The 25,554-nt window shown below is 39.4% G+C and overlaps 1 protein-coding gene across 5 annotated transcripts; it reads right to left on the bottom strand.

Moving 5' to 3' along the window:
- Nucleotides 1–3,029: 3,029 nt before the first annotated feature.
- Nucleotides 3,030–25,521, bottom strand: CFAP57 (cilia and flagella associated protein 57). 5 transcript variants are annotated; one of them, XM_071564591.1, is made up of 22 exons: nucleotides 25,357–25,521; nucleotides 24,971–25,287; nucleotides 23,382–23,665; nucleotides 23,028–23,211; nucleotides 21,895–22,047; nucleotides 20,826–20,965; nucleotides 19,970–20,135; nucleotides 19,464–19,577; nucleotides 18,765–18,977; nucleotides 17,951–18,124; nucleotides 16,537–16,695; nucleotides 15,929–16,084; nucleotides 13,751–13,844; nucleotides 12,904–13,094; nucleotides 11,771–11,944; nucleotides 10,497–10,655; nucleotides 9,942–10,085; nucleotides 8,681–8,797; nucleotides 7,590–7,724; nucleotides 7,363–7,506; nucleotides 3,557–3,683; nucleotides 3,030–3,288 (listed from the first exon to the last, which is right to left on the bottom strand). In XM_071564591.1, the coding sequence occupies exons 1-22, from the start codon at nucleotides 25,511–25,513 to the stop codon at nucleotides 3,110–3,112; spliced, it is 3,681 nt and encodes a 1,226-aa protein (XP_071420692.1). In that variant the 5' UTR covers nucleotides 25,514–25,521; the 3' UTR covers nucleotides 3,030–3,109. The 5 variants fall into 5 exon arrangements, with proteins under 5 accessions (XP_071420692.1, XP_071420694.1, XP_071420695.1 ...); XM_071564593.1 differs by lacking the exon at nucleotides 18,765–18,977; XM_071564594.1 differs by lacking the exons at nucleotides 3,030–3,288; nucleotides 3,557–3,683; nucleotides 7,590–7,724 and having other exon boundaries at nucleotides 7,417–7,558.
- Between the last annotated feature and the right edge of the window lie 33 nt (nucleotides 25,522–25,554).

The following is a 25,554-nucleotide window of genomic DNA, read 5'->3' as shown; positions in this document are numbered from 1 at the left end:
CCTCCCTCTCTCCCTCCCTCCTCGGGCAGTATCTGGCCTCTGGCCACACACCGATCCTGGAAGGTGGCTCATTTCCTCCCAGCTGGAGGGGAAAGGGTGCCAGAGGCAGGGAGCAGATCCTAGGCAGCAAGCCTGCAGTCAGGTTGGCAGTGCTAGGGAAGATCTGATACATTCAGCAAGTATTTAGTATTATGTGGCATTAAATAAAGCAGCTCCTGCAGTAATCTATAAACTAGGGCCATCTGGTCGTATGAGACCTGGATCTTTCTATGGCATTAGTCCAGGCAGGCACTTAAGTCAGGCAAGATGTCATTGTAGTGTCATCTTCCCATCATAAGGCATCTGCAGAACCTTTCCCTCAGGGAGACAGCAGTATTAGCAGAGCCTACCGTGCTGCAGAAGAGGTGACTTCCTGGTAACCTAGTTGGAAAGAAAAGGGTAACTATTTTGAGAGGAATTAGGGAAACTGAAAAGGATTCATTTAAGAGATGAAGAATAAAAAAAGGGAGTAGCAGGAACACACAAGTCAGTAGGGGAATGGGATTCCCAGGCTTATTGAATATCCCCCTCTTTGTGGCTGGGCTTCATGATAGCAGGAGATCATTATTGTTAGTGTGAGCAGCTGGAAAATCTCCTGGGAGATGCAGAAAGAACAGGACTGAACAACAGCTCTTACTCAGCTAATGGAAAGAGAGGCTCAGTTATTAAGTCCCATGCTAGTTCTTTAGCAGGCCAGGGAAAGGGAAGCTTAGGACACACTAATCAAATAGAAACCAAGTGGTGTGACAGCTTCAGGAAACAGAAAAATCTGAGACCTCTTTTGAAACTAGTGAAATATCATCAGTCCAGAGGTTGTTGTCCTAAACCTAAAACAACAAATGGGATATGGTGGGTTTCACTATACAAACACCCTTGAACAAGGAGCTTTGACCCTACCCAGAAAAAACTGATTCTTTAGTTCGCCCAGTTAACAAAGAAGTCATCTAAGGGGAAACTTTATTCAGCTTTAAAGACAGCCATATATTCACTTTAAAAATGGGCTGTAACTTGATAAGAGCATGAGATGCTTACCAGCTCCTTTAGAGAGGTACCAAAAGGAGAAACAGGACAATGCAGATCAAGAAAGTATGAAAGAGGAAAGTATCTTTGCAACCTGAGAGAATTTAGAAGATCATTAACACACAAAACCATAATCCAGTTACAATTTAATTCTAAAACATTTCTACAGCATACACATGTGAGTTTGACCTTGGTCTGGTTTACCCAATATAGAAGAGGCTTGTATATCTACTTTGCTTCCAGCAGGTCTTTGATGAACCTTATTGTAACACTCTGCTGACTTTTAATGTTCCCTTATACAAGCAATGTTTTAGCTGCCTCTTAGCCACTAAGATCAAGTTCAAAATTGTCTTCAGCCTAGTTTGGCAGCTGTCTACCTAGGCTTCATCTGACAGGCCTTATATTGCCTTTAAAATCTTTCTAATGAGGGTAACATCGGGGCATATTTTTAAGCATATGAATCACCATTTAGAAATAATTCTTCATCTGTCTATGCATAGGAGGACAAGGTTCTTCTTTTTCAGAAATATTGATTCTATTTCTCTAAACCACTACTATTAAAGCAGTGCGTTCTATGATTCTACCACTCATTTTATTCTGACAGAGAGGGGAAAATTATACCACATGGGAGTCTAGCAAATTAACATGGGTGTGTGCTGTAAATTTAAGAGGGAACTAGTTTCTAAAATATTTACTAATTACATTAATTACATCCTCTTTCTGTACAGGAAGTATCAAGATGATTATATAGGGAGAGGAGGAGTTAAAAAGGGTGTTAAAGTAGCCCATTGACAGATCAATTCCATCATAGCTTCTTCCTTTTTGTCCTGTGAAACCTACGCTTTACACAGGTTAAAGATGCAAAACGAAAAAAAAAGACCAAAGAAACTTCATTCCACATTCATGGGTAAAGCAACTAAAGTCTCCAAAGTCACAGGAGCTCATAGAACCACTTATTTTGCCATGGTGTTACCCTGAAAATGAGTTTAGTATCCCTAATGGTAATATAGTTTACACATTACCCAGCCTTGGCACCAGTATCTTCTGTATAGTATTATTAGGGGTATGTGGAAGGCACTTATCATTTTTCTACAGTTCAGGATAGGAAGTGAAACGGTAACGTACTGGTTGTTTTAATACAATATAGTTCCATACTTAAACTTCTGATATACGTGAAGCATTCCTCAGTGAGACTCTGTCATGCACCAACAACAAAAGAAGAAAACCTGTTTTTTACCCTTCATTATTAAAGAAATTACTCCCTGTCTTTTTCTGTGTATGAGTACTTTGCACAGTAACTAAAGGGATTGTGGATGTTGGAAAAAAGACAAGCAAAAATCAATTTTTCGAAGTTATAGGAGAGTTATGACATAAAGTTTGGGCTTTATTCCAGATTTCAGAGTCTGAAACTGGGCTGCCTTTTTGTCCTGCTGGAATTATTGTAGCAGATGAGGCAACACATCTCTAGACAGGCAGCAGAGGCTTAAGCAAGGACTCTAGCTCAGGTGTGCTTGAGTTAAAGGTTGCCCTCACAAGGTAATTGATTGTTAGTCTGTGACTGGATATTTGCTTGGAATAACAATGACATCTGTTTTAAGAGCAGCAGTCCTTTGTATGGACATAGAGAATTCTTTACTGGAAAATAAAAGGCTGACATTGAATTTTGCAGCACAGTCAAACCAAATTAGAATTCCAGCAGAAGAGGCTTACAGAATTTGGCCAGGTCTTCTGACCTAGGACACATTAGTTTTCAAGAGAAAGGTGAGTACCTGCCCTAGCATGAAGGCACAAAGATTAGTCTTGCACTAACATGAATTTATTTTTTTCCTTTTGGCTCCTAAGTCTCATGGAAAGGGTGGATTCCAGGACAGTAGAAGAAGTGTTCAGAGCAGTGAGTGTTGCACAAATGCTTCTAGTGAAAGAGTATAGGATCATGAAAGTCTAATCTATGCTGTTGCATTTCTAATCTTGCCAGGAGGATATAATAATGTAAGGCATCCTTGAACCAGGTGAGTGTTGCTGTGTCTTGTGGCTTCTTTCCAGATTCAGTTCAGGAAGATTTCTGACTAAAGGAGACTGAACTTGGACAGTTCAGGACTTGTCCCTTCTCCTGGATTTGGTCTCGCAGATATTGAATTTCTAGCTGCTGCATTTCTATGATTTTCTCACTTTCCATCTCTGGATTCAACCTCAGGATAGCTGGGCTGGACAGCAGGTCACTGGAGGAAGCTAGAAGATAAAATCAGAGAGGACATAGCACAGTAACAAAGGCCCAGCTCAGACAGTTCTTTGGTATGAACAGGGACAGACATCTTTCAGGGCTGAAGAAGTAGATCTAAATAGTAAGATTCTGCAGTATTTAGCAGCTTATACAAATAACATTTACAATATCCCAGGAACCACCAGACAGACAAGCTAATAGAATTGTTCATCAAGAACAAAAAGGGCTTCTGCAATGAGTACTGACAATATGGAAAACACAAGAAGGACTATTCACCTGTGTCTTGAATTGCTTTCTTTTTCTTTTTTAATCTTAGTGATGCCCGAAGGTCCTGCAGCTGGGTGTTGGCCACCTTCAGTTCTTGTCGCAAGTCATTAATTTCCTTAATCAGACTCACGTTTTCCTGCAATCAAGAGGCCGATAAGGAAGAGCACAGGAACTATTTGGCTGAGCAATATGTAACTTCACGTAATTGAGAAAGACACTGGACAGCACAGAATCAGTATCACCAGCAGAAGATACAGGGCAATGAGTACAGTAGACAACATTTCAGAGAAAGCCACAGTAGATTTGCCATAAAACATGACAGTATTCAAAGCACATTAACTTAATAAACTAATATTTGCTTTGCTTTTCTGACTGCAGCTACACTCCAAGGTATCACCTTCCTTGTCAATTCCACAGGGAAGCTCAGGGCTCTTCCTAGATTGATCCAATTAATTCAGAATTAATGTGAATAATTCCCATCTCTCCCTCCAGTGCATATTATTTTGCTTTTCATTTGTCACTATTTATTTGTTCATTTAAATTATCTTTATCTCCCTGCAGTTACTCAAAGCCCTCTTCATTAGTTTGACAGACATCACTTTCCAACACCTCTTCCAAATTATTAAGGAACATGTAAAGTATATGGAGCCTTGAGATATGTGCTGCTAACATGAGGAAAAGGTAGCCATGTATTCGTATTTTGTTCCTTTTTTAAGCCAGTTTTTAGCCCATAAAAGTTCAATATTCTAAATTTTTAGTAGGCTAACACAAACCATCTTGCTGAAGGAGCTGTGAAAGTACCAGTAAATGTACTTTACCCTTTGTTGCAACAGATTCAAAGACTTTACAAAACCAGTATGGGGTAATACTAGTGAAGAATGATAAAACTGTTGCTCGTGAGTCAGAAACATGAGCACCATGAACTAAATATTTGTTTTCAGAATTCACGAGAGAGAAGTGCAATTGTATATTTGCCTCTTACAAAGACAGTGAAATACCTTATCATATCAATAACTAAGGCAAATGTTAAACAGTTGCCATTGTACTTGAACCAAGAATATCAACTATTTCAGCCGCGTGTGGTGATGTTTTTTAGAAGTTTTGGAACACACCACCCTTCCAGCCTCTGGAACCTCATCATAAGTGGCAATATTTTAAAAAGATAAGTGACAAAAAACATGCTTTCGGTACCTCACATAGTACCACTCACAAGCAGTAGAGCCCACTCAAACAATAGGAGATATGGACAAGGATTAATGAAATTTTCACATGACAAAGATGTCTTCAAATATTGCAGAGTTTTTTTAAATGATAATTTTGGTCAATAATTATGTTACCATAAAAACATTATGCAAGGCATTTGCCTCAGTTCCTTATAGCACACCTGTAATAGCATTGTCACCACACAACTGAAAACTGGTTAGCAACAAAGTACAAAGCTTACTGCAACTATCTGTATCTAGATGCACTTGAGTTCAAATTGACAGCAGTAACTCAAGGAACAGGTGTGCAGCAAGATTATCTATACTTCACACTAAGAGCTGTGCTTTCCTCTCAGCTGAAAGTCCCTGACCAGAGCAAGGCTGTGGGATGCAGTAAGGTCTGAACTTATTGGGCAAGAACATTCTTGCAGTGGTTATGTTGGACTCTAAATGCAGCATGAGTTGGTGCACTCAGGCAGCCTGCTCTGAAACCATAATATTCTGTTGACTCTGGCTTGTTTAATTCAAGCTTTTAAACACAGATGGAATTTGTCTCCATGCATTTATTCCAGAGCTTGATCCTGAAAGAAACACATGAAGAAGAGAACTTCCAATAATGAGTTGAGGTAATTTTCTTTTGACCAGCTTTCAGGGTTAGGCCACAGAATTTCTCTTTAGGTGTACTTTAGTCATGAGCAGCTTCATAGGTTCAATATAAGCGATTGACTGCTGCTATCAAATGAAGATCTAGTTTTTGGTCTATTAGATAATATAATACAGAGGCAATCTGGGCTACGTAGAAGTGTCTTGTTTGGTTTACTGGGTGATAAAAGGCTGCTGGTTGACATGATAATATTTTTCTGAATAGGCTTTCCCTGCAGAGAGATTACCCTTTAAATGGATCTTTGCATTCTGACAGAAAGCTTGCACTGCAATGCAATGAAGCTTGCAATGCAATGATCACAGAATGGATTAAAATAAATGTTCATGGGAAAACTCATTGTCACAGGATGCTGTGGCAAAGAACCAATTGTTTCAGAAAAGGGACTGATCAAATGCATGGAGGATGAGGCCATCTGCATATGATGCCTGGATGCAATGTGCAGCATAGGAATTCCCTACAGTGCTGACTGTCATAGAGAAAAGATCATCCTATATTGACTTCAGTTCAAGCGGCATTACTTCAAGATTATTCAGGGCCTCTGCTCTTACGTATCCAGGTGATAAAGAAACCATTACACATACAGAAGTCTGGAGGGAAAACTAATAGTTGTACAACAAGCAACTTGTCAATTGGTAAGAATAATTAAAATTATCTGGACAGTTCTAATCATTTGTTGCAGCAGTCACTAGTGGAACATACCTATGAATAATCACTCAAAGAGGAATGCAGAGCTTTGAAAATGTAAGTGCAACTGAGGAGTAAGAGAAATACAGAGCTAGAAGACTGTCCAGATGTCATTTACTTTTTCAAAGCAAGTCCTGACAGAAGTTTGTCTAAACTAGCCTTAAAAGCCCCGTGAAGAACTGAAAGACCACGATAATTCCTCCTGGCTGTAAAGTCTCATTAATCTACTGGACTTCACAGAATTACTTTTTCTTTGAAGAAACCAGACTGGTTAGAATCTTTGATATCTTCATCTTCCAGATGTTTTATTAATTTCGTTTTATGTTAGGTTTACTGATCCAAGACATCAATTATTATCATTATGAACACCATCTGTCACCCTATTCCAGCAAGAAAATTCTTCAGGTTATTTTCTGCAGCCATTTCCTTTTGTGCCAAAGGAAACACCTAACTCTCAGAAGGAAGAAAAAATTAAAATAGGGAAGATCGCTGCTGTCTGGCCTCAAAGAGGCAAATTATGAAAAAATAGCAAAGAACAGATGACTTAGGCGGGGGCTGAGTTCTAATGACCCTGAGGAAGCATAATAAGGTAACAATGATGAAAGGGCTAGGGAGGGGAAAAGGAAATGCTGACTGAGCAGAAGGAGATCATGGTAAGAAGAAATAAGAAAAGCTGTCCTCCTAGGATGTGTGGTGTGAGCTTTAGATCCTCTTCAGATGAAAACAAATTGGATCTTTGACCCCAACAGTCATGAGTTTACCTTGTCTTGTAAGGAACAAGGATTTTGAGCAAGAGATCTTAGCCCAAATAGGCATATCCCTTGCATATTTTTCAACTTCCTTGAAAAACCTGGATGTGAAAAGCAGACAGTTCTGCTGAATTCAAACCTGTAGGCAAGGGACTATATGGCCAAAGAAAGTAATTTTTAGACAGGGGCATAATGACTATGACAGCAATCACAAATACTGTCTGAAATAAAAAAATTAAGTACATTAATTTTTAAAAAATATTCAGGCAGCAGAGGTTCCCTACCTTCTTTAACATTAGGGAGTGGGAGATAAAAAAAATATCCACAAAACAGCAGCAATTTCTGAAGTCAGAATATTTAATGGAAGAACTTGAAAAATTTAGGAATTTCTGGCAAGGAAGGCAATGAAAACTGTTTCAAAGTCCTAAGAAACCATAACAGTAAGGCTACTAAAGTCTCTTTTGTGCAACCACTTCCTTTGTTACCCCTCCATACCACGAGGAAAAGGACTACTACCTGCACGATACGCATGTAAGCAGCTTGGTGCATTTCCTGATCCTTCATCATCTTCTTTTTTAAAACTGCCAAATTCCTCTCATGATACTCTTGCTGTTTCATGTACTGCTTCTGCAAATCTGTGTCTACTTCTTCAGCCTCCACCTGAGAGGGCACAGCATTTTGCCTCAGTAATTACATTACCAGACAAAATCACCTGGAATGAGAAGACAAAAGTTCTGACTCACCATGTCTGATTCCTGCACATACTTGGTGTAGAGTTCACGGATACCAGCTTTCATTTTTCTGGAATCTGGAATGAAGCCCACACAATTATGAAGATCTGTCTTAAATCGTTTGATGAGGGTTTCCATATCTTGCTTCTGCAAGAATGATACAGTCACAGTTTTATTTGGTTCATCAGAACACTCTATCATGTCCAATTTTCTAGAAAGTCTGGTGAAACTGGGGAAAACTCTCATAATTTCATTCCCCCTTCATTTATTAAAAAAAATAATTAATTAAAAACCCCACATACCCTGGATATGTGAGCACTACATGTTGAATAGCAGTGATATATTTTAGCAGTAATAATAAGCCAAGATATTGTATTAGGTAATCTAACTGCCAGCATCTAGAGATGTTATCTGAAACCCAGAGATTTATTCTTGATGCTATTTCCCACAGTCCTTTCCCAAACACCCTACATTCTTATTTAGAAACAACACATCAACAGTTCTCAAGAGAAAGCAAGGCACAAAATTCGTATCAGACATAGGCATAACTTGCTGATTTCACATCAAGATTGCCTTCTCATTCTCTCTTGGTTTCTACCAGGCCCTTCTGCCTGTTTCCTACTCCTGCACTGCCTGCTAAGCTCCTCCACCTTCACCAGCAGTCCCTTCTCCTCCCTCATGTCTGATGTGCTTGTTGTCAAACAAGGCGTCCTTGACTCCTCCGTTAATGACCCCACCTTTTATTTCATCCTACTAATGCCTAGATGGTATCCTACACGCTGCTTCTGTTTAGGCCAAGTACCCCCAGATTTCAAGCTTGGGCAGAAATAGGTAATTAGTTAAGCATTTGCCTCACTGTTCTGTTAAACCCAGGGGAATATGCGTTGACACTTGACACATAAATAACTTGGTTTTTTAGTGTCAACTCTCTAACCTGGCTGAAGCATGAAAGTTTTCTGTCTTTGTCCCCACTGACCAGAGACTCTCTTGGTCCTTGGACACAGTACCCCTGAAGTGCCTGTTTGCTCAGATTAATGCTTTAAGAGTGTTCTGTTCCCACAAAGGTCATGCTGTAGGACCTGCACAGGGGTTGTACCCCGTACCTTCTGCCTTTCTCTGTGCATCTCGTGATAAGATGCCTTTAGTTTCTGTTGCAGTTGTGTGATGTTCAGCTTCAAGTCTGTGCTCTCCTTGTGGAATCGTTCCAGCTCCTCCTCCATCTGAAAGGAAGCAGGAGGAGGAAATTAGGACTAAGAGGAGACGTGAGAAAACACCACATAACAGGAAAGCCAGAGACTGGAAATACAGACATGAGGGAGAGTAGGTCCCCCTTCAGGTTGAATTACAACACGAACAACTTCAATTTTGGAACAACACTGCCCTCTGTCAGAATACAAATAAACCACAAAAATGAATTTGCAGCTCTCTTTTGAGTTATATTTATTTAAATTATGTGATGCCCCTTCATTTCCGTGAGCTGAACTGGAGCTTTACTGAGTAAAATGGATGAGATGGAAATAAACAGTCAATACTGGAAAGAGTAAGGGCAACAATAAGTAGAACCTGATACTGAAAAGAAACAAATTAATTGAAAAGCTGTGGGTACGTACGTAGAATAAAGGGGAAGAAAGTAATAAGGATACTATAGCATTTACTGCCATCAAACGGTGACCAGAAGAGACAACAGGGATTTCATCATGCTAGTCTGAAGTTCATATAAACTGTTCATTAGTTTGCATCTTATTTAAAAGGCTGTTCTGAATAAACAACCTTATGAAAACTTACAGATCATTGATTAGCCATGTCACCATAGTACTAGTTTGGCTGAGATAAGAGTACATCTATGGAGAGATCACAGTAAGTTTCTATTATAATCAAATTGCCTCAATGAAGTTGCTGCAAGCTAAGTATGAACACATGCAAATTTCCCATGTATCAGCTGATGAATATAATTTGTTCACACACCTAACCCCTAAGCAGAGTTAAGTTTGCATAAATCTGCAACTCTTCTGAGAGAAGAAATTCACTCTCTTCTCCATATCAGTAAATGCAGTGTCTTGCAAACTCTATAGGGCACATGGAGGGCAACCACATAAGGATAAGATCTATTTTTAAACAAAATCTAGAATTAAATACAGAAACAGAAACTTAAATAACTATTTTGATCACTGGAAGCATGTGACAGAAAACTAAATACCAGCTGTTGGGTGCAAATATTTTAATTAGCTGCAAAGATATTGAATCAGAGCTGTGTATCCTTGAAAGAAGTCAAGGAACAAACAGGGTGGAATCTTTCATGGGACTTTCTGGGTCATCTTTGTATTCAAACGGCTTAGTAGAAGAGGCCAAATGAGTGTTACTCACCTCATGAATCTGTCCCTTCATTGTTTTAATATCATTTTCACGTGACTCTATTTGCTTTTTAAAGTCCTCTATTTTGTAACTCAGTACAAACTTGAAATTTTGCAGTTCCTGATTTTTCATTTTTAGGTCATATATATGCTTCTCCTGGAAGAAATTGGTACAGAGATCTGAATCAGACCCAGCACTCTCAAAGAAATCCCTAGGACAAGGCACAGATATGGAAGAAGCAAAACAAGCAGACACCGATCTAGTAGAAGACTGAACTTCAGTTGGAAATCTATAGACTGGGTGGGAGGGGATGGGGCAAATAATGCAGAGCCATCTGCAGATCCCAGAACAAGGGATGAGAAAGTTAACATCCTGAAGTTGAGCTTCCCAAGAAAAGCTTAGAACATCAACTGAAAACTAAAATCCCAAACCAGAGATTACTAATTCTTTAAGTTAAAACTGAGTTTCCAGTCATGTAATATCATTACAACAAATACTATTAAAATAATTGTCTGTAATAAATTAAGGGACATGATTTTGATCTTTGCCAATTGTCCAGTTTCTCACTTTGTCTAAGACAGTGTCAGATCTCTCTTTTATCTCCGTCTTCAGTGCCAAGATGTCCTTCTCCAGTGCTTTAATGATGCCTTGCAGCTTCTGCTGTTCCAGTCTCATTTCCTCAATATCCCTGTTTCGATTCTCGAGCTCTTTCTGTAGGCTGTTCAACTACAGAGGCAAACAAGTAAGAACTTACCAGTCTCCAAAAGCTGTGCACAGCTTAGTCATCCTATTCTGTTAGACAACTTGCAGACAATGTGGGATAAAGGATATTAAACTAAGATATGATGAAGGAGCATCACATCAGTTAAATGCCTGTAACTCAAAAGGGGGTTGAACATCTATTTTTGCTTTTTCAGTGTATTTTGACAGAATACCCACTGCACTACAAGGAAGCAAGGAATTTGCAGCCAGAAGCAAGAAAGGTATGGATATTATACCCAAGTATCAGCTTCAAATAACACACAATCCATGGAAAATTCTTCCAAGGTGAACATTTGCCATAAATCTCTGAAGATGTCAAAAGTAGACTGGAAGGGTGCTTAGTTCATAGCTCTTGGGTACCCTCCAAATCCCTGCCTCAGCACTAGGATCTGTGAAGCCAAGAAAGTCAGAACCAATGAATGGTGCTGAACAAACCGTGAGGACCAGTGGAGAAATTCCTTGTGTCTAAAAGACAATGAAACTAAAACAGGACTATGATACTAGAGGGTATGAAAAGAACCTCTGTGTCTCCAGATAGATACTGAAGAAAATGAAAAAGAAAAAATGTCCCTCTAACATCCTTAGGCAAATGCACAGACAATAAAAGAGCTAAAAGATTTTATGCCTCCTTAAAAATCCTGGTAAAACCAATAAAAAATGATGATGCATACAAAATATGGTGTTTATTGCATCAAATGAAGCAGTAGAAGTATTTTACTAACAAAGCAATATATTAGATCTTAGAAAAATTAAAAGGTTCATTTCTTTCCCATCATAGGATGAACAATATTATTTATAATTTAAAACTATGCAGATAAGAAAAAGTGTAGTAATAAAAACACATCCTCTATCATCTCCCTCTAATCATACCAGCAACATAATCAGCACACATCTTCTTCTTCTGCCCAAATATTCTAGAACATTCAAAATTATGTAAGAAGGGGCTACTGTTCTCATATGAAATGCCACATATTTACAGACCAAATTAATGGACTACATCAACATGCCATTAATCACATTCAATCCTCGGTTATAGGTCTCTGTATGCAGGTTTGATCCTACTACAGAATAAAAGATACCCTTTTATTCATGACTCCTATTTCTCCTCTCAGTTGCGTGTTGGACTCCTTCTCTTTCAAGAGCTGTTTCTCATACTTGGTTTTGATTTCTGAGATTTCTTGGTCTCCATCTTCATAAATTTGTTTCTCCATTTCTTGATGTGCTTGAAGCTGCTTCCTCATATTCTCCTTTGCCTGTGTTAAGGAAAGCAAACATAACAGAAGACAACAGTAAGAGACTAATAAAAAGTTATTTGTCACTGTATTTTTCCTGGGACGATCTATATTTACTGGCCTCTTTAATTGCAGCAATATAATTTAAGATAACTTCTTAGGCGATGAAAGTAACTTTAAAACTGGTAACATAGACATTAAACATTTAAAAAAAAAATTATTATTATTAAGACTTGAATATTTCAGATTAGGAACCTGGCTCAAATGCCTACATCACCAAACTTGTTCTGGATTCAGAAATCATAAGACTTGAGAAGACCTTTTAGTATTGCTGTTTCTGATACATTAGAACCAATAATCACTCAGGTTTGCCTCAGTCTCTGTGTGCCTCTCTTTCCACATTCTTTTCAAGTTGGTATTGCAACACGGGGCTGCAAATAGTAATGTTGATAGGACTTACTGACTCTAGATATGTAAGTATCAGTTATCTGGCTGCCCTTTTTCAAGCCAAGTCTTTGATCTCAATGTGCATGAGTTTTTGAAGTATTCAGGGCATTTATCTTTGTTCCCCAAATTATGCAGGTAGGATCCTCGAGGACTTGGAAATGTAATTCACCATTTTCAAAATGTTATCTTTTCACTAGAACATGATTGAATCTTTCTTTCTTCAATTACAGTGTATGTTTAAACTAAGACACATTAATAAACAGGAATTCTTGGATCTAGGAGAAAAAGAGACAAAGCTAAGAATGCCCAAGGTTAATAACCTTAGCAGATTACTTAAGGTATGAAGCTTAGAAAAGCTGGTAACTCAGCTGTGTTTTCCTCATTACTATTCTACCTGGCAACATATTTTCCCAAGGTTACAGGCAGATTAGGACTTGTATGGAAGATGCCAACCTCTCCTGTCCTAGGGAACCTTTTATCATAGTTGAAGATAAACTTGGTCAACAAATCAAACAGCAAATTAAGTTTCCTACCTCTTCCAGTAGAACAGATTTCTCTTTAAGTTTTTCCTCATACTGTTCTCTTAGCTCCTTCAGAGCTGTGCTTTTGCTTTCCTCCAAATTTTGCAACTGTCTCTCATATGCCTCCTGCATCCTTTGGGATTTCACTTCCAGCTCCTGGTATTTCTCATTTTCCACTGACAGTTTCTGACTACTTTCAGATTCTGTTAACAGGAAACACACAGAATGGATAAAACCAATAAAAAAGAGAGATGATTCCTACCCCTCTGCAGTCAGCAGTATCTTATTCTCTGCTGTCTTTTTGGAAGTTGGTTGCAGTACATTACAGTAGAGGCACTTCATCACTTTCTTCATCATATACGCAGAGGCTTTAGACTCTGTGGCCATACAAAACTCACAACTAATTTAGGCATTCCCTTGAGATGAGGACCATGGCAGAGCAGTATAAGCTCAACTGTTAAAAGGTATGAGAGGGCAACAGACTCATTTATGGATTGACTTGCTCTTTCATACTAATTTGCAGTATTTTTATCTTGATTACACATCTGAAGTCCAGGGATTTCAACGTTGTGTACACTGCACATTGGCCTCCTTGCTGAACTGTATGACTTCACTGTTCTTGCACAGTGAGCTATAAAATGAAGAAATTACCAAACCTCTAAGATACAGGGCCCACGTGCATGTTGTCATTATGGGTAAGTGTGTGTGGTGCAGTTTAGACAAACATTTGGTTTGCAATATCTGTATGACATAAATGCATTTTTCCTTGTACTTCTACTCTAGTAATCCATCCCTGTTGTATTACTTGCTATCAGTCTAAAGCATTCCCTGTGATTACAAACACTTGTTTTAATCTAACCTATCTGTTGCACCTCTCTGGCCTGTTTATTCATCAGCTCAGACAGTTGATGCTGGTGTTGTAGCTCCTGTTTTTCTTTCTCTGCCTGTAAAATCTGGGGGGAAAAAAAATAAGAAAAATACATTTTAATTTGAAACTAGGCAAAACAATGTCCAAATAGTTTGTGCTCTTGCCCATGATGGGGAATACATACACAACAGAACTGTGTTTGGACTCTCACCAAAATTCAGATGCCATGTGTCACTAATAGAAGTTTTCCCAGAGATCTGTTTGTTATGACAAATTACAAAACTATGGAAAGCTGAGGGAAAGTAGCAAATGTGGTTCATATAATACAGGGTACTGTAAAATCCTAATCTAACAAGAAAAGTTGGTGAGCTACAAAAGCTTCTACTACTTGATGTGTTCCTGCTTGAGGAGAATTTGCAGTTCCATAGTTGTCCAGATATTAAAGGTCAAGCTGCTTCCTGTCTCACTTGAAGCAACCTTGAGATGCTAAACCACTAATATTTGCATAGTGTGACATAAACCTAAGCCAGAATGAGTTTTGATTGCCATTTGCTTGGAATGTCTGACTACCACTAAGAAATGACTTAATTTTCTAAAAAGGCACAAAACACTGGACCAAGAACATAGGGAAGAAATTTCCCAGAAAAGGTAGAAATTGTGCCATAGATAATTTTTTTTTCACTTTCTCCTCATAAAAACTTGCATGGGTCTTGCATAAGCAGAAATATTTTCTTTGTCTGATGGATACAACTACAAAGGTTAGTCCTGAGCCTGTTCAAACCTCTCATTCACATTAATCATAAAACTTACTAACACTTGAACAAGAAGTACAACTGGCCTGTCTAGAGAACTTCTAATCACCTTCAAAGGCATTTGCTTGCAAGCCTGTAATCAACAAGTCTAAAGAATTTTCAGCATAGCTGAGATTATTATAACTCTATAGCCAAGTACTATTTATCAAAAGACCTGAAGAACTGCAGAAAAAGACCAGCACAGATAAAACACAGGTAAGAGGAATCTACAAGAAGTGAAAGGCTTTCTAGTACAAGGTCAAGTTGTACAAAAAAGAGGAAGAATAGAAAGGTTAAAACTCAGGCTATATGAATGAAAAAACACAATGAGATAACTGAAAGAGTAAAGAACTACTTGAAGAACACATTAAAATGAATAATTAAACTTTCTCAAAAAATAAAAATAAAAAACTAGTATAACATTTGTAAGGCCAAAAGACAAGAAAGGTATAAAAGGAACACTTGAAAATTACAAGACTGTAAAATACTAAAACTAGTATTCAGCTTGGCAAGCTATCATACTGGAATCCTTTATGTGGAGTCAAACTGACATACTGCTGGAAGGAACTATGTACAATTCAACAAAATATGCAGTCATGAATCACCAGAACAGGACAATATTCACCCAAAGGCTCAAAAAGAATATAAGGCTGACAGAATTGAATGATGTGATATGTAATCTCTTACTTCAAGCTACCTTTCTGCCAGAGAAATTGCTACTGGATCATTTGCCTTTTAAATCAAGTGTAGAAATACAGCAAATTGCAGGTCAGAAATCCAGGATGTGCGCCAGACAGATGGACAGAATGGAATTAACAGACACAGACAAGTAAGACACTGGGAAGAATTATAATAGCCTTTGCCTTTCAGGGATGTCCGGCTTCATGACCTCAAGAGAAATCAATAAGGACATGAACAGAAGAAAGTCAGGGAACATATTTTTACTTTTATTTTCAAAAAACATACAAGACACCTCAGCAGATCTTCTTAAAAATCTAAGCAGACAGGACATAAGGAAGGCAGCTTTAAGAAGCATAGTTGTTAGATCCTACAGCAGCTGCAACCTTATATGTGAAGGAGCTTTTAAGGCATGATCCCTTTTCTACTACTGATCCTTGGCCTCAGGCAGCATTTATTGTGCGGGTTTTATGTGAAGATACTTACAGTCTACCTAGGAGAACTCTTGCATCCCCTATTCCTATGAGATACTTGACTCAAAGGTAGCTTCATGCATTACAAATATCAAGAATACCTTTATTGCAAAGGAAGGATTCCTTTTTCAGATGCTTTATGGCATTCATACATCTGTAATGCAAGCTCAAATTCAACTCTTCAGTGAAAGATTTCTTGGTATTTGATTCTACAGTATGAATCATACCTGGTGTTTGGCTTTAAGAGAGTCTATTTCCTGAGTGAAACTCTCTTCCAATGCCTTTATTTTTCCAGTACAGTACATGTCCTTGAGATGTAGCTCATAATCACTTTCTGTCTGTAGATCTTTCACACAAATCTGCAGGTCTAGTATTGCTTGACTCTGTGAGGACAAGGATGAGAAGAAAATTTTAACAGAGAGAATATTTGCCATCAGCAATAGTTTGTTAAGGATGCTTTGTATACATGCACATGTTCATGAACGACAGCCTTTACAGAGAATCTTCAGACGGACCATGAAGTTCTAGAAGTAAGACTCCTTTGTTGTCTTACAAGATGGTTTATTAGAAATGCATCTTCTGACTTCTCTACTCCATTAAAAGTGTTTTCAAGAGATTGGTGAAAGTATTACAGGAAAGTCTAAATATTTCTCCAGACTCCCTGTCTTCATACAATGCAATTTACAGATTGACAAGCAGCTGCAGCTACTTGCTGTAACCTGTTTTTATGATGAAAGCCATATAAGAACAGCTAGTCAAAACCATCATGTAAATGTAATTAATACACTGTAAACTGGGAATCCTATGGTTTATGTTCACAAGTTGTTCCTCCTACCTTCTCTTCTATATCTGATCTCATGATCAGCACTTCCTCAGAACACTGAACCTCTTTTCCTTTCAGTACTCCACCTTCTTTATCATACACTTTCCAGATAAATATACAGCCATCCTCTGAGGCAGTCAGTAGAAATTGGTCATCACTTGTTACTGACATCTTAGAAGGAAGGGACAACAAAATAATAGCAGAGACATGGAAGAATGGAGATACAGTCTTATTTTATACTAAATTTTTTCCCCAACCCACATACTCCCTTAATTTCTACCCCAGAAAGTCAACAGTGGAAATAATAACATAGCCTCACTACCAACATTTTAATTATGTCCTCTACTCCTGTTCCACTCTTCTTGAAACAGGGGAAAGGAAAGAAAAGAAGAACATATGTAGACACTGGATCTGCTCTTGCTGTCAAAGCTGTAGGAAGATTTTAAAAAACCTGGAACAGAAAAGACTTTCTAGACAATTATAGCACAGAAAGCAAATTTATATGACAATTCCAAAGGTCTCTAGTGTTTTCCTTGGAGAAGTTACTTGGGCAACAGATGGCAAAATGTTTCCTTTTGAAACTGTAAGTAAGCTCCAGAACTATGTGGTAATAACTGCTGTCACCTTGTCCAGACCTCCTGTGGCTGCATGGCCTGGTATGGCCAATACAGCTTCCCAGTGAGGTGATAGTAGAGTTCCAATAACTGAAGTTCATATTCTAATGCTGGACTGTGCAACTATAAGGTTGCTGTAGTTGACAGTGATATTTAAAATGCCAGAATTATGATCGGTTTTAACAAGGCAGAACATGGGGCTTCCTGCAGAATGGGGATCTACTGAAGCATACTGAGGGAGCCAATGAGGGTCAGCCTCTTCTCCCAAGTAACAAGTGATAGGACATGAGGAAATGGCCTCAAGTTGTTCCAGGGGAGGCTCAGACTGAATATTAAGAAAAGAATCTTCACCAAAATTGTTGTCAAGCATTGGAACAGGATGCCCATGGAAATGGTGAAGTCACCATCCCTGGAGGTATTTAAGACATAGGGAAATGTGCTGCTTAGGGACATAGTTTAGTGTGGACTTGGCAGTGCTGTGGGAATGGTTGAACTCCATGATCTTAATGGTCTTTTCCAACCTAAACGATTCTATGACAAAATGATCTTCCTCTTTCCAGAAAGAGCTGTAGCATAGTTCTCCATCAGGGATAGGCCATGTTTTGTAAACTAGTACAAGGTATTTTTTAGCCAGCAGCTTATTCTCTGACATATCTAGAGACAGGACTTCTATGAGAGCTGTAATATTCATTCTCCATGTGCAAGCTCAAGCTTAGTTTTAAGGTATTATGCTATGCAATGGAAAGGAAAATCAGCCCAAAAGGAGATATATGCAGCTGGTATCACAGGGAAAAGAAAGTAGTTTATGTTACCTTTGTAACAGTGCCTGCATGGGCCTGATACTCTTTGAAATCCCTCGTCAGAGTCAATGGGTACTTCATAGCTCGAATTGTGCCCAGAGACGTACCAACATACACCATGCGCCCGGAATGAGAAACAGCTACAGCAGTGTAGACAGTGCCGTAAGCAGGCACTTCATGCTGGATCTGAAAAAAACTCCCACGACATAAACCACCACACAAACCCCTCACAATACATTAAGTATTTGCTTGTGTATTGCCTGATCAATTGTCATAAGTCTGCCTGCAGTAAACAATGCAGTTAAAAGAATCTATCTGCCTATAGGAGTAAAGCCATGAACAGTAAATAGTATTAAGCTTTATGGTTTTTAAAATTTATTTTAGATATAAATATTTAGATATAAAATCTCTATTATAGATACATGGAATTAAAATTTCAAGCCAAGTTTCACATGTTGATGTGTGATCTAAAAGACATAATGGTTAGCACATAAAAGTTACTACTTTTCTGGGGAAAAAAATGTATGTAGCCTACAGTAGCAGATGCAGTACACTTGTATTTCAGCAAACCTGTTGATACAATATTGCCTAGTTAGTTTGTTAGCTGGATTAGAAGATTTCTATGTAAATCCAAGTAAAATTACAAAAATATAAAACAACAAAAAAACCTCAGATTTCACTGCAAAGGACATAAGAACACAAAAGTGTCAGTAAATATCACAGCTCTCAAAACCAGACCTACTTACCAAATGGATGATAAGGAAACCAAAGCACTAGTACCCTCCCCAAAGAACTTAGCAAAATCCCAGAGTGCTTGTCAGCTCACCAAAGACTCTGAAATTTCTTTAAGAGTTTGGTCAGATCCAACAGCAAAAATAATTTTGGCATCAGAAGACAGGGAAATGCTGCTGTAGATGCATGTCTTAAGCACACACTCCGACTCTTTTTGACCTGTCAACAAGTTCCACTGATACACAGCACCATGTGTGTCACAGGAGACAAATTTAGCATCATCTGCACTCCATTTAATTGCATGTATCTGGCAAAAGCAAAACACACCAAGGGGCTCGATGTGTAGGTTATAGACATACATCATGGAGTCATTTTACTGGTAAGTCCATGACAACTTTGGAATCATACTTCAAAGTCTTACTTAAAAACCCCTAGATGTTTCTCAACCAACTCTATTTTAGCATTAAAACCCCCCCACAATATCAGTAGGAACGACTGTATGAACACATAGTTGGGAAAAAGTTCATTTCAATAGTGAGTAGTAAATTTTATTTTTATAACTTATTGCTGGGATTTTTTTCCTGGTTCAGCTACCTGCCAATCATTCACCTTCAATTTAATTTTTAGATGTATCTAGTGCAGGCATGCTTTGCCTTCTGACCAAAGGAAACTGAGTTTTGTATTTCTATTTTTAATTTTTGGGGCTATTTGAGATCCAAGATTGTACTTTACTTCTTCAAAATGCATCTTAGCAACTAGTGAATACATTAATGCATAGGATTTGTTTACTAACCTTCCCACTATGTCCTTTAAGATTACTTATATTGTCAAAGGTGATGCTGGAATAAATTTGAATCTCATTTCCATCAACTGCGGCAAAAAGGTGGCCTCCGTTACTGAATGAGCACTATGAAAAGAACATAAACACCAATTACTGTGGATGGAGAGGATAAAAACAGTCAGGCACTGAATTTCAATGGCATTGTCTAATATTAAACTGTGACACAAAAAGAAAACTCCATTACATAATTGGCCTCTTACTGCTTTCTTAATTGATGCTTTCCCATGTAACATTATGTCCTTGAGTATTTTTGAGCAAAATACCCCTTCTGCTGCTTCCCAGGTCCACAGTTATGCATCAGCTTCTGGGCTTGTTTTCCAGTAGTTAGAATCCATTTCTCTATGATTTGATATCCTAAATCCTACTAGGATGCATTGGAGAAGTTTCTATCTTCTATCATGTTCTTCACAACTCTACTCCCTATAACTCTCCAATTTCATTTTTGCATCATTCCTTACCTCTCTACATTTTCTTACAGCAAACTCCTTGAAAACATGCATGTCCTCATACAGCAGACTTATAAATCGCAGTTTGTCAGAAAACCCAACCAAACAGAAAAGGCCAGTGGGATGAAGTGATACTGTGTATGCTTCCTCCGGGTATTCCTTACACAGCTCCAGAGTGCTGAAAGAGAAAACCATGGTGCAGTATGGAACAGCACAAACTCCCTGTGCAGGCTTGGCAGTACATTATCTGGCCCTGCAAGGACATCTGCAGCTACAAACTGACTCTGCCTTGTCCTTGAGGAAACGTGTTGTTATTCAGTTAAGTAATGATCACACAGATGTTAGAGGAAACAAAGGCAAATTTGACTTTCTGGTTCACAGAGAAGGTGTGGAAAGTGCAAGAGCAAATCTTTGTATGTACAGTAATATACGGAAGAAGGTAAATTAATCACAGATTGCAAAGCTACACAAACATCTCCTGAGATTTGATTTTTCCCCATTTCCCCCCACAAAACCTTAAAAGCTGGAGTCATTATGCTTTAGAACTATGGTTAAGAAGCAGGAGAGTGGATAACAGTACCTGAAGACAAAGTTGAATGAAACTTCCCTGAAGATTTTTTTCCAAAACACAAGAAGTCTGACATAAATAATACCTTAATAGAAAAAGCTTTGGATTCTCTTGGCACTGATTTTAAAGACACTGTGTATTCACACTCCACAAATCATGCCAATAAGACCAATTACAACCCACACCACACAAGAATTTTACCAGAACAATACACTCATTCATATGAGATTGCTGCTGTTACCTGCTAAATACAATATATAAAAAAGCAGGAGGTAACAACAAAGATAAACAACTCTTTACTTTGTCTTGTAATTCCAGATACGGACAGACCTATCCAGGGAACAAGTAGCAAGAATGGGTTTCCAAATACACATATCCAGACCAGTGATGGAATCAGAATGCAACGGGAAATTCAGATATGCAAAATAAGACGTCTTCTCCTGAGAAGCAATGAGAACATTAAAAAATCACAAAAATATTTCATTGCAGGCAGTAAGTCAGATAAGAATCTATCATAGGGCTTTGCATACAGTAGTAGAATAGATTTGAGGAAACCATTTAATCCTTTCACTACCCTGGTCTGAAGATAACAATGTTAAAAACATAATAATGTTAATTTTAACTTTATAATGAATAATCAAGAAAAATTATGCAGGGGAGAGCATTGAGAGCAGAACATAACTTCAGGTGTTTAAAAAAGACAAGTTAGGTAAATAAATAAAACTGGACATGCATGTCAGAGACTGAAATGGTTAATGGCTGTAATGATCATTATTAAGATCACCAAGAGACTTTTGTCCACTAGAAAACTGCAAAGAAACAGCTGCTCATCTACCAAAGCCCACCCCTCCCTGAATATGCCTACTAATTTGGACAGTGAAGGGACCTTGAGATAAGATAAGGGGGGGTACTATTGTCCAGCTATACCAGATGCAGAAGGGTGTGCATACCTGAAGCTACAAACTGGATTTTCAAATAACGGAAGAGGCTGATAAAAGGCAAGTCCTGCAAGGTGGGATAGTCCTTCTTGTCATGCCAGTGTCCTCCCTTACATGATGTGAAAATCCCTAAAGTCTTAATTAAGTGGTTCAGCAGTAACATTCACCCTTAAATGGTCTTAAACAGTTTTCTCTATCATTCTGCTGAACAACATCAGGCACTCACAGGAATACCTGAGCAAGGAGCTACGTAAATACCCATCTCAGAGAAGCACACAGAGCACTTGATATCACGAGCTCTGAGGGTTCTGATGCTGTTTGAAAGATTTTATGAGAATGGATCACAGAAAACAACACTGAATAACCTGTGACATTACAATACACCCCTTACTGGACAGAATGGCTCTGGAATATGATAGAATTGCACTTACCTTTATAAGTTTGTTGGAGACCATAGTAAACATGTACAGCTGATTTTTATTTGTGCTAATGACCATTGTTTCCTCAGAGGGGCTGAAGCATATACATGTAACGTCCTGTCTGTCTGAGTCTTTCGGCTCAATTCTGAACAGGTCCTGAGGAAGCTGCACAAAAAATGCATCCCATGGGATATGCCAGGTTTCCATGTTTTGGTAGTAGGCATACACACACACACACACACACACACACACACAAATTTCTACTGTAATACTACCTGAATAAGTATATATATAGTATCCAAAAGACAATTTAGATATTTAATAGCACATAACTACTGCAAGGCATGGAATAGAGGACAAGAGGACAACCTAGTTGTATCTATAGCATTACAGCTGAAATAAAGTATCAGAAGACATTTCATGAGTAGTCTAAAGTACTGCATTAAACAAGAAAATGGTAGCAGAAAAACATAAAGAAAAACGTGCCAGGATGAAAACTGCTTAAAAACTGTGATCTCAGAATAACAGTTCTCTGTAGTATATCATTCAAGTTGCTAAGATTTATTACAGGGTCCCAAGCATAGGTAAAATTTGACCTTTTAGGACCAGAGTATGAAGTCTTGAGCAAGTCATTAATGCTAAATGTTCTTAGCCAGAGACTGAAGAAACTCAGTGCATACAGCTTGCCTCAGAACAGTCAGAACAGAAATCTTACTGGATTATTTAAGAATAAGAGTGCCCAAGTCTCATGACAGCTCTAATAGATATCTGAGGGGAGAAAAGCTTTTCCTTGGGGAAAAAAACCAAGCAGCCCAGTTCTTCAAAACTGATGTAAACTACTTCTTAGCTCCAAAAGTCTCTAGAAATAAAAGTTTCTTAAAGGTTCCCTAAAGTTTAGCAGCCTCAAAGCACATTTTACATGTGAGAAGTGAACATATAGAGCTACCTGGACATCAGTCACTGACTTGCAGTGTGAGCTTTGGCAACTCCCTTTCTTTCAATATCACCAGCATAGTTAGCTAATGCTTACAATACAACTTAGAGATGTGCTAAAAATTATTATTAATAACTGAACCAGAAGAACCCATAATCCTCTAAACAGGCCTCTGCTGCATAACTGCTTAGAAAAGCTTTTTAGTCCTTACCCAGATTTCTTGACCCTCCTCGTAGTCTTCGTTTTCCTTGGTCTTCTCAAACAGAAGAACAACTCCTGGGCTAGGTGAGCATGCAAAGCCTTTGGAATATGCTGCAAGTGCAGATATTTGAGGCAAAGAATCACGTTGTGTACCATTATCTTCAGAGGCCACTCCACAAGAAACATCAAAAGAGCTGCAAGAAGAACATGCATAAAGACTTAAGACTAATTACAAACCAAAAAATCAGCAAAATCAGCAGCAACCAAAATCATAAACTGGACAAGAAGGAAATCAATCAATGGCCTGCAACTAATCTGCATGCACAAGCATGAAACCATAAGTAAAAATACCTAACAGATTTACCGCTTATATTCTTTTGTTGCTGGATCTTCTTCTAGTTCCCTGGGTGGTGTTCTGTACTCTAAACTTGTCTCCCAGTGCAGCTCTCCAGTTTCAAACAAGCGCAATTTGCCTGTGTCAGTGCCACATATAACTTTCTCCTTGGACAGCCAGGCATGGCACAAGTAGTTTTCTGTCTCTCCCTTTTGCAAATTCATCTGCTTCAAAGTTCCTTCAAACTTAAAAAGTTTAAAAAAGCCATTTCCAGTGATACAAACCTGGGTGTTATCTTGAGGACTAAAGCTCACCTATGGAACAAAAAAAGAAAAAGGATTTTTTACAATTGTGTTCACAAATAAGCAAATATTATACCTGTTCTGAAGACTTTCAATACCAGACACAGGAAAAAAACCAAGGGAAGACAGTTCTTAGAAACAATACAGGAATACAGAAGAGAGTAAGAATTAACCATCATAACTTTATATGGCAGTTTTCCCCCTTTCAAAACTGTGTATATCAAGAAAATTGTCTCTGCCCTTCAAAATTAAATTACAAAAGTAAGACAGAAATACCTCTTTATTGCTGATTAGCAAGTTTTTTCCAGTAGCAGGCTTCCTGAAAAGTGGGACCATTTGTTTTTAAAGGCCAGGAATAACTTTTGTATTTCTGCATTTCTGGCAAGCATTATATATATGAATACACATATTTGTGAAAATGATGGAATAGCCACCTCAATAACCAACATGAGGGATAGCAGGGGTAGTTAGAACTCATTTTTTATGCTTAATAGGACTCTAGACAGTGGGAGTCTTTACAGTCACTCTCCTCTCTTTAGGAATTGAGCTCATGAATTCAGTAGCTTACCCAACCTCTACTTGTAGCTGTACCCCAGAAAAAAAGTCAGCTACAGTCCAAACAACCCAAACATCTTACCTCCTTTTAAGAAAGATTCTAAAAAAGAGCACCCAAAGCAGGATGCAGGATTTGTTTTGAGTACCATCAGCCTGCTCCTACCCACTCTTCTCCTCTGATCTGCACAAAGAAGAGTGCAGGAAGGAAAAGGTGCATGAGCATCCCAAGAGGTTCCAAGAAGTCTGTTAATTACACAATTACTGAGCACAGCTGATCGAGTGTTTCTGTGGGGACACAAGGAACACATTGCACACTCACTGGCCAGCTGTACTGGCCCCTTTAATATAGACTTGATGTGATAGAAGAAAATCTTATGTGATTCAACAGATACAGACATGAGAATGTGCGCTTATGGGTCAAGCAAAATTTTATTTAGCCCAGTGTCCTACTGCTGAGGGACGCCAACAACGGATGTCAAGAAAGGTCAGAGAAACTGTATGAAATCTACAATGTGGAGCCCTCTGCTCTTGCCCTGGATAGATCCCACGTGGCCACAGGAAAGTGTGCTGTGCGCATACCCTGAAGGATGAACTACGTGCTACTTGGCACCCGGTACTTGCTGAACTAAAAGCCTGATCCTTTTATCCACCTTTTTGAAAAGTGCAACATGCTCCCAAAGAATCAGTCAGCTGTGAACCGATGTGTTTAAAACGAGCCGCGGAGAGGCTGGCGCAGCTCCGGTTTGGAGGCGGCGCCGTTACCTGGCAGGGGCCGCTGCCCGGGTCCTGCAGGCGGAGCGCCGCCGTCAGCTGCCGCTTCTCCCAGAGCCAGCAGGTGAGCAGCGCCTCGGGCAGGGCCGTGGCGGTCGCCAGGTACCGGCTGTTGGGGGAGAAGGCGAGGGACACGACCTGCCGCGCCGGCAGCTCGGCGGCCACCAGGGCCCTCCGCCGCCGCGCCCGCTCCGCCGACAGCTCGTACACCGCCAGCACCGGCTGCTCCGACACCGTCTCCGACACCGCCAGGAACCGCCGGTCGGGGCTGACGGCCAGTGCCTGCACGCCCCGGCTCTTCTCTGTGCCTGCGGGGAGGAGAGAGGTCAGGGCGGGGCGAGCACCGGGGCGACAGCCGGGGCCGGGGCTGGTGCCACCTGGGATGAAGTTGTGCCACTTGTGCTCCAGGTGCAGCCGCAGGCATCCCGCCCCCGCCGCGTGCAGCACCACCTGCTCCTCCAGGAAGCAGACCCCGCCGGCTACCCGCGGCCGGCAGCCGAACACGGCCACGGGCAGCACGGCCGCAGCCGCCATAGTGCCGCTTTGCCGTCGCCGTGGTGACCGCGGCCCCGCCC

The sequence above is a fragment of the Pithys albifrons genome, chromosome 10 (assembly GCF_047495875.1).
Source record: "Pithys albifrons albifrons isolate INPA30051 chromosome 10, PitAlb_v1, whole genome shotgun sequence".
NCBI classification, from domain to species: Eukaryota; Metazoa; Chordata; class Aves; order Passeriformes; family Thamnophilidae; genus Pithys; species Pithys albifrons.
The sequence above is the reverse complement of the archived record's forward strand: the minus strand, read 5'-3'. Positions and strand labels throughout refer to the sequence as shown.

Coding starts and splice junctions, on each gene's coding strand:
- CFAP57 (XM_071564591.1), bottom strand. CDS start 25,513: ATGGCGGCTGCGGCCGTGCTGCCCGTGGCCGTGTTCGGCTGCCGGCCG. Junction 16,696..17,950: donor ATGCAGGCACTGTTACAAAG/GTAACATAAACT, acceptor CTTCCTTCTAAG/ATGTCAGTAACAAGTGATGA. Junction 10,086..10,496: donor CTGACACTGTCTTAGACAAA/GTGAGAAACTGG, acceptor AATTTCTTCCAG/GAGAAGCATATATATGACCT.